Below are 9,822 nucleotides of genomic sequence, written 5' to 3' on the forward strand. Positions count from 1 at the left end.
AATGAGTAAAGCCCCTAACACCGTTCTTATTTTGATTAAAATTAAATTTTAAACATAATTCTTTTTTTTTTTAATCTTATCATTATACATTATTTATTATTTTATAAAATTAATCTTATCATTTAAATAGAGGACGTTTCGTAAGTGTAAACATATTTTTAATTAATTAATTAAATTCATATTTATCTTTTTTATATAATATTGGGCCTATACTGACTTTAGGCCACAATGAATATATGGGCTTGCAGCCATTTCCTTTGAAACATATTTTACCCTGGACTAGGTCTTTTGACTGAAATTACCTAAATAATCAACTACAATTTAATTGATTTCTTATTTTTAAATAGAAATTCAGTTCACTATTTAAATAAATTGTTCTTTTAACAAAAATTTTACACCCGTCCTATTTCATAATTTATATTTATATTTTAATTTTAATTAAAATATATTTTTAAAAAATTATAGGAGTATAAAGTGATGAAAATAAACACTATATAACAAAAAATAATAATATAAGATTTTAAAAGTTGTATGTAATTTACAAATAAAACTTTAAAAATATATAATTTTTAGGATAAAAAAATTTTATGGGAAGATGGTTATTTTTAATATATGTGTTTGTATTTTGTAAATTAAACTAAGGATATTTTAGAAAATAACGTTCAAAAGGAGAATGTTAGCGGGGTGATTCTGTCTGTCTGTCTGTTTTTAATTTTCGGTTTTTGCATCGGGAAGGCAATCCTGATCACGATGACTCACAAGCATCTAAAAATGATTTTTTACGCGGTATCTACAACTTTAGATTGTTTTTGAAGAGCACACAATGGGATGGAGATGGATTCTGCTGCGTATGCACGTTGAGGGAAATACGAAGAAGAAACACATCCTCTGGTTTGAGAATGAAACTATAACTTTTGAGGGCAAAGCTTACCTTACAAATAATGTAACAAACAATCAATAAATATAGATCATTGATTTTGATATTTCTTAAATCTAATGGATAAAAATAATTTTAACCTAAAACGAAGTACATGTATAATTGTTATTTATAGAAAATTTCATTTCTAATCATATATTTACTTATTTTTTCAAATAAGTCCTCATTAATTTTTTTATAATTAATGGTTTTCTCATCCATCTCTTCTATAACTATTTTTAAAACTTTATAAAGTTTTTACTATATTTTTATAAAGATTTAAATTATTATTATATATTTATAAAAATCACAAATTCTGAATAAATTTTTGTACCTACATTTATAATTTATTTTCTCTCTTAAGACATAGACTAGGTTTTTCTTCTAACAAACACATGGACACACATGCACATTCAATCTATTTTTCATCCGAAATACATACTATCAGTGATGTCACATAGATTTTTTAATTTAAATTTAGTATCTTGAATTATAAGAGATATTATATGTGATATATATATATATATTATAAATCTAATGAATTATTAAAAAGATGTTACATTGAATAAATTACCAAAACTTTTAACGAAAGATTTTGAACCATTTGATCTGATCAATGATTCAAACATGTGAAGAAATAATCAATTAAATTAAATGTCACTGTATTTATTAAATAAATTAGAAAGCTCAAATTAATCTATAAATGATATAGAAATGGTAAACAAAATATTAGAAATTAATAATTTCAATGAAGGAAATATAAAATAAATTACTAAGTTAAGAGATCAACTAAGTAAAGAATTTAATAAAATTAAACAATTCATAAAAGGCTTCAATATTGATTATCATGATATATTAAAATAAGAGACCATTAATATAATCAATAAATACTCAATAGATATAAGATTAAATAAGTTAGAGATTCAATTAAATAAAATAAAAAAAAAGTTGAGTAATTTAGTACTAAATTTGCTATAAATATAAATGGAGAACTTAAAAAAAAAAAAAAAGACTAACGGTTCTATTACCTGGCTGCAGCTTGGGGGTGTAAAGTAAAACTATAAAAATTATTAATCTTTTCAATAATTATTATCTTTTTTAAGGGTTTAAAAATTTTTAGCTGTAACATACGGCTAATGTAAGTATGTAACGTAAGCTATGCCACTTTTGAGATTGTGTCGGAGGAGCACAAAAAGTGCGAACTTGGGAAAATTGGAGAAGAGATGGGCATTAAAATTTCAGAATGTAACTAACTTCTGTACTTTGGACCCAGTGAGCTTAAGCGTGAGGCTCAGTGTCCACGCCCAAAGCAGATGAGCTTAGTCAATATTCCAACATACACAGTCAAGCATCCACTTTGAGCAAGTTGGGCTTTGGGCCAGTTTGGGAGAACTGGGCTGCCACAGCCCAGCTAATCCTACTCCCTTCCTCAACCCTTTTCCCTTTTTCTTTGGAAAATGCATTTGGGATTGCTGCCACGGCTCCAATTCCAAACAGCCCCTTGATGTTATAATAAAATCTATTGCATCAATGAAGGTTGCAAGTATAGATATAAAATCCATAAGGTATCATGGGAAGCTGATGCCAGGCACGTGCCGCCACTTTTTCTCTGAATCACTGATGAGTCAGGTCACTGCTGACATCACATGCAATGGTCCGGACCGGACGACGATCCATGTAGTCTGTATTCCTGCCTTTTTTGGTCCAAGTGCCCTCACTTTTTTTTTTCTTTTTTTACTTCCTTTCTATATTCCCCGTTATTTTTTTCAGCGCGAAAATATCGACTTTGCCATTTCCAAAGCCATGAGAATAAGGGAGTCGAAAGAAAACTAATAAAAGATCAGGATCATTAATTAATAAGATGGATTCCCATGTAACTTGGCATTAGTCTAATAAAATTAGTGTTTAATTAAGCAATAGCTAGTTTTTTTTTTGTTGGAAAATTAGAGTATTTCTAAAAGACTATAAATTTTACTATTCAAATATTCATTTACTTACCTATGTGACAAATAGATGAGTGAAAAAGATATTGTTCTACAAAAGACTTTTCAAATAGAAATGAGTTAATATTATTTTAATTAAATAACTATTTTTTTAAAGGAAAAGTCAATAGTGATTAAAACACATTTTTCTTTTTTTTTTCAATAAAAAATAATAAAATATAAATTAAATAGGGAGAAAGTAACTTTTCAAATTTGAAGAGAGATGATCATTTCTTATTTGAAGAATCTTAATTAGAGTGTCTTTTGGAGCCTTAAATGTTGATGTAGCTCTTCAAATAAATAATAAAATCTTATTTAAAGAGTTTTTTAGTGATGTTCTTCATTAAGTTTTTTGGTGAAGGTTCACAAAAAAAATAATTACCTATTGCTTAATTTCAAATGATATTTTCTAGTTGAAAATAACTCACAATAATAAGTTCACAAAATTTGTATCATAATTGAAATATCAAATGATATGACATTATTTTATAGGATCATGTAATAATTAATTATTAAGTCTAATTAAATTTCATCCAAATGATCAATTTTATATCGATGCCTTAACTTTGCAAGTGTATCACATAATCCTATAATGTTATATTAAATGATAATAATATGCCTTAGTTTGAACTAGTTACCCCATAGAGATACGTTAACTTCAAAAAATTTAACTTATTGTATCAATAGCATGACAAGTGTAAAATCTTATACAATTAATATGATTTACTATAAATTTATAATTTATGTGTTTTGATTGGATGAAAATGACTCCTAATAAAGCATTACTTGCAAATTATAATATTTCATTAATTCCAAACTACACTACTAAATTCTCACAAATGCAACCATGCGAGTTTACAATAATTTTAGAATCAAACTGTATATAACTAACTTTACGCTCGTCTTTTATTATCACTAAAAAGTTAACAAACCATGCAAGTTTACACTTATTTTTCATTTTCTTCTCTTAAATACTCGAAAAAAATCATGACTGAACGATAGTGATTAACATCACAAAATAATTTACTCTACGAACCTTAATATATATACAACACATATTTTGTGACAAGAAATCTATACTATTTTTTTCCGACCCCAAATAATAGGGAACCTTTGAACTTGAATATAAAACCTTTTGTTTTCACTATGGAATAGTGTCTGCACTATGTCTGTTCGTTCAATGGGTAAATTTCCCTCTATGCGTGGTACAAAGATATGTTATATTATGCATACATATCAATGTCATCATCGCGATATATATATATATTAAAAAAGGGTTCTCTTAGATTGCATCTAATATATAATTTACAATAAAAAATTTATTTACTGACTATTCTATTATTTATTTTACACTAAAAAATATAATTATAAATTACAATAAATATCTTACATTCGCAGACTTGAAAGGTTAATGTTATTTACTTATTAGTCAGCAAAAGTACAAGTGGGCATCAGCCAGGCCACAAGCATCGAAGCATGTGATGGAGATGGACAGGGCATTATGGTAAATGAAAAAGAATCCGAGAGAGATTCGCGACGGATAAAGTAGTCACTCCACTGTTAAAGCCTTAAAACAAGACAAAAGTAATTGACGTTATAAAACAACCATTTTTCTAAAAATTCATACAACAGAACAAAACATAACTACAACATTATAACATAACTGCCCGAGCTAGAGAGAGAGAGAGAGATTTAACTCTTAACTGATCATAAGCACATGCATTCTCCTCGCTCGGAGTGCTCTCTCTGCACAAATATTATTGCTTGTCGCACAAGCCAATTAGCTCTGCTCAGCTCTCTCTCAGAGTGAGAGTCCCAACAAATTAACCCAGCCGTTTGCCTTCTTTCTCTCTCCCATAATGGTTCTTCTCCTCCAAAACCCTAACAATGTTGAACCGGATGTCACTGAAACGCCCCGTCTCAGTGAAGACTTGGATTCTACGTGCTCCACGCCTTACGTTAGCGCGCCTTCCAGTCCCGGCCGTGGGCCCCCCGCTGCCGGTGGTTACTTTTTCAGTGCGCCAGCGAGCCCCATGCATTATGTCTTATCTTCGTCCGCCACGTGTCATCCATCAGAGTCTTCGTTCTTATCGACTCAATCTGACTTCGAGTTTGAGTTCTCGTCTCGTCTCTCGAGTAATGGTTCGGTAGCCGTTGGATCAATGAGCTCGGCTGATGAGTTGTTCTTGAACGGGCAGATTAGGCCTATGAAGCTTTCCTCCCACTTGCAAAGGCCTCAGGTTTTGGCTCCTCTTATAGATCTGGACGGTGAAGAAGACGACGTCGCTGAGAAAGAAGACGGCGAAGAAACGGTTAAACGAGGAAGAGATCTGAGGCTACGGAGTAGATCTCTTCACAGGAAAGCCAGATCTCTGTCTCCGTTAAGAAACGGCGAGTTTGAGTGGCACGTAGAGGATATCAACACCGGGTCCGGGAGTGAGGTTAGTGAAAGTATTCTAGACTTGAAACATTACGTGGAGAGTAAAGAGGGCGGAACTGTTTCAAGCGAGAGTGAAACGACGCCGTCTTGTTCTGCTTCTTCTTCGAGGTCCTCATCTTCTGGAAGGAACTCGAAGAAGTGGATATTTTTAAAAGACCTTTTGTACAGAAGCAAAAGCGAAGGGAGAGGAAATGGGAAGGAAAAGTTTTGGTCTTCGATCTCTTTCTCTCCTTCAAAAGAAAAGGAAAAGAAGCCCGCCGCGTCGCCCCCTTTGACTTTCTCTAAAGAAGGCAACGAAACGCAGGAGAAGCCAAAGCAGAAGCAGAAGCGAAACGAGCAAGCGTCGGTGAAAAAGACGGTTAAAGGAAAACCGGCTAACGGCATATCGAAACGGAGAGTCCCACCGTCCGCTCACGAGTTGCATTACACGGCGAACAGAGCCCAAGCAGAGGAGATGAAGAAGAGGACTTATTTGCCGTATAGGCAGGGGCTGTTTGGTTGCTTAGGCTTCAGTTCTAAAGGATACGGTGCGCTTAATGGACTCGCCAAGACTTTTAATCCGCTATCTTCTAGGTAGCCTATCGCCTGTTGCCAGGAGCTGAAGCCTATCGCTGATTAGCCGTGAAGGATTGACGTACGGCGTATTATCGTTATTTTTTTTTTCTTGTACAGAATTAGCCTTTTGGAGTGATGATTAATTACATATATTTATGAGATAATTCCGTGCTGTATCTCTGTTGTATTAACTATTAACCTAATTATAATTAATGTGGCTCAATGGTTTTGCACGGTAGATTGTAAGTAGTGACTCTGTGTTTGAATTTTTGCTTCTTCAGCCGATGATTTTCAAGAGCTCGATGCATAGGCTATTTGATAAACATCGGGCATAGAAATTAGATAATTCCTATATACTGCGTATGATATTTTCGGGGACTCGCTTTGTTAATTACTGCTATTAAATTGCCAGTTAATTCATCCATGCTTTGTGTTTGTACAGATATCGTTAACTCGCTTAATATAACACTGCGAATTGCGAATCAGCGTCAGCTCCTTTGCCTATGAGTTCCATCATTTTTTCTTTTTCTTTTTTTAAATCTGGTGACCACTGCCCAGTATATGTTATTTAACTCATGATACTTGAAAAGTGAATATGATATGACGATCTCAGTGACAATCGTTTTATGGCTGCCGAGCAATGATTTGTTCCCACTGTTACCCCTGGCATTAGTTTTGGATAATTCGGAGCGCTGTTTGTATGATTACTGCAACATAGTAGTTGCGTCTCTGGGGGTTTTAGATTTTTTCATGGATCATGACCAACAGTCATGCGTGAGAATATACAATCATTGGCGGCCTTTCAAATTAGTCGCTCCCACTGGTCTTGTTAGCTGGAAGGTTGGTTTAATGAAGAGATGTGAATGCAAATTATGATCCAAATAGTTTTCGTTTATGGGATTACTGGAATCTCTCCGGAAGAGTACAAGTACAACAACTGTTTGTTGCCTGATATTAGCTGACCCACATATGGCATGGATAGGGTGTGTTGCGTTGTTGTTAGGTCACCTGTACGAGAGCCCGAGTGTTACCCACATCCGAGTTTTGATGATATTGGTGTGGGACTGTGAAGTGTGAACCTGATTAGACCCACCACATGGGCGACCTGTGTCCTGTTAGGTATAGATCTGACCCACCCACGAAAGCCTTCGTATGTGACCTTTTCGGGCATGAGTAGATGCATTTTATTTAGTATTAGGATTGGCGTCTGTAATTTAACATTTTAAAATTTTTAATAAATATTAGTTTAAAAAATTATAATTTAAACGTTATATTTATGACACATTATTAGTTTTTATTTTATAATTTGTAATTTTTTTTATAGCACTTTAATATTAAATCGGGTCTTATAGTCATAAACAAAAAACAATAGTTAATTAATTTCTACGACTTTTTAGAGAAAAAAAAAATGATTTCTGATGGTTGTAGTTAAGGAGACCCAAGGGCTAAGAATTTAAGCATGTAAATTGTAATTGGTTTTGTTAAACTGTCATGACAGTATGACACTGCTCCCTGGCTGGCTCATATTATGAGACTTGAAAGATCATCGAAGGGCATGTTTGGTTGACATGAGAAGGGTGGGAAAAGAAAAGAAATTTAAATTCCTTTCCTGAGAAACATAAATATATTTCATATCACACGAACACCATACAAGAGAAGGAAGATGTGTTTGTGGGCTGTTCCACAGTACGAGAGAAAGGAGGTTAGAGAGGAGATTTTAAAAGTGAAGAATTAACTTTTTGGTCATAGAATTTGGATTACATATCTAAGAGTAAATAATTTAAATTCCTCTTCTATTTAAAACCATAAATAACTCAAATTTCTCTTTTATCGAAAACTAAAACTTTCAAAATTACCCATTCGAACTTTTATTAACTTATTTAATGTTATCAAATAATTATTGTTTATAATTTTATTTTATTAATTTAATATTATAGATAATTACTTTTATATTAATTAAAGTAAGGTAATGATTTAAACAACTTAATAAAATAATTTTATAAATTTAATTAATTTGGAAAAATGAAAATAAATTTATTAGTTATTCAAAACATCACCGCCACTGCTGCCGTCACCCACAGGTGAAATATCACTGTTAGTGCCATTGGAACTCGCTGACCAACGAACAACTTCATTGGAGCATCATTGATATCAACAAATGGATGTGTTTCATTCAAATTAGGTAAACAATGTTTGAAAAACTTAACTTCCAGAATCTAAAAAGTATCAACTTTTTTGGCCAAATAAATTAATCCATTGTAGAGATAGTAAATTTCTAATCATTTTCATGTCGTTCACAAGTATAAGATAGTGCGGCAGCACCCCACTAGGGAACTTAGGCAGTTTCCTAGAACCCTACTATATATGAAGATCCCAAATTTTTCTCGAACATTATAGTTATTAAATTATTCATTTATATTAATTATTGTTATTATTCTATAATCTATAATAATTTTTACTCAAATAAATTATCAAATTCCTACCAAATCTCTATTTAATGTATTTCATTTAAAACTCTATAAAAGTCACACATTTGTTAACTTGTTATCCATATCAACTATTTCCATTGATCATTTATGTTTAAAAATTCAATCCATTAAAGTTAAAGTTTCAAATATTGAGGTTTTTTCTTCCTATTCTTTTTTTAATTAGTTGTGTTATTCAATTGTTGTTGTTTTTTTTTTAAAATATTATAGTTGTTTTCTTTTAATTATCTAGCATAACTGTTTGCTTGTTTGCTCTTCTTTCACCAAAAAAGAAAAAATGTCTAATAGAAAATGTGCATCAGGATACAAAAAACTTGGAAAAAAAAGAGAAGAATAAAAAAGTTAGTTTGATCTAAAAAAGGAGCTCTTGATAAGTTTGTCAAAAGTAGTAAAAATGATGTGAATTAGAGTGAAAAATTAGTAACTGACGAAATTTTTCAAAATTAAAATTGATAAAAACTTATTTAAGATCAACTAAGTCAAAAGAAAAGTTAAATGATTTAGCTATATTGAGAAAAATATATTAGCAAAATTAGAATATAAAAATTTGATCAATAATTTTGCACCTAAGAAAGTTAGAAAATTTGATTTTAAATAAATAATTTTTTTTAATAAAACTAATAGATATATTTAACCTTAAATTTTTTAAAAGACCTAATTAAAACAATTCGCTTAAGGCCTCAAAATTAGTTGAGCCGCCCCTATGCGGTAGTTAACGACATCATAATATAAGTATATTATTTCAAATGATTTTTTATTAATTATTTACTTAATATATAAAATATATTTATTGTTTATTTTTTGAATTATATTTATTAAATATTGCAAAATCTAGGATCCGCCTATGTTACCACTGTGGTAAGGTACCACACTTTTTGTCTCCATCCTAAACTGCCGTTGGATGTAAACTGAATGAATCTAACGGTCGAAAAAGAAAAATGGGTAAAGGCCTATTGCCGGTTGTTGAAAGATAATTTAATAATTAAACAAAGGAAAAAAAATGTTAAATAAGCGTCCACTAGAGGCCTTCATCAAAAGATTTTTCACACCCCAGGAAGGAATTAAGATCATCAAAATCGTTCCCTCCCCCATAAAATCCGATAATTGAATTCTTTTTCACCCCCAGAAATGACGATAAATTTCCCCTAGAAATTGCTATTGTGAAGTTTAAAGTTTTGGTATCTCCCGATAAAGGCAGAAACGATGCAAGTAAAATTCACGGCGGATACATGACAACGGGAACCAACTGGAAAAGATATTGGATGGTTGTGGAAGTTTAGCAATTAGACACATCAATTTGCCTTAGAACAGAGTCAATTTCTCACGTGCACTTGATCTATTGTTGTGCCGCTGGAACGGAGGCAGCAGGTAATTAAAAAGAAAAAAAAATGTTTATTTTTGTTTGCAACAATATGGCAATGGTAATTTGCTTAAGAGTGTCGG

At 31.6% G+C, this 9,822-nt stretch overlaps 1 protein-coding gene across 1 annotated transcript; it reads left to right on the top strand.

Moving 5' to 3' along the window:
• Positions 1-4,534: 4,534 nt before the first annotated feature.
• On the top strand, positions 4,535-6,131 carry LOC102626605 (uncharacterized). Its single transcript, XM_006479983.4, has one exon. The coding sequence runs from the start codon at positions 4,758-4,760 to the stop codon at positions 5,913-5,915; it is 1,158 nt and encodes a 385-aa protein (XP_006480046.2). The 5' UTR covers positions 4,535-4,757; the 3' UTR covers positions 5,916-6,131.
• Positions 6,132-9,822: the final 3,691 nt, after the last annotated feature.

This window comes from Citrus sinensis, chromosome 3 (assembly GCF_022201045.2).
Source record: "Citrus sinensis cultivar Valencia sweet orange chromosome 3, DVS_A1.0, whole genome shotgun sequence".
Taxonomy (NCBI): Eukaryota; Viridiplantae; Streptophyta; class Magnoliopsida; order Sapindales; family Rutaceae; genus Citrus; species Citrus sinensis.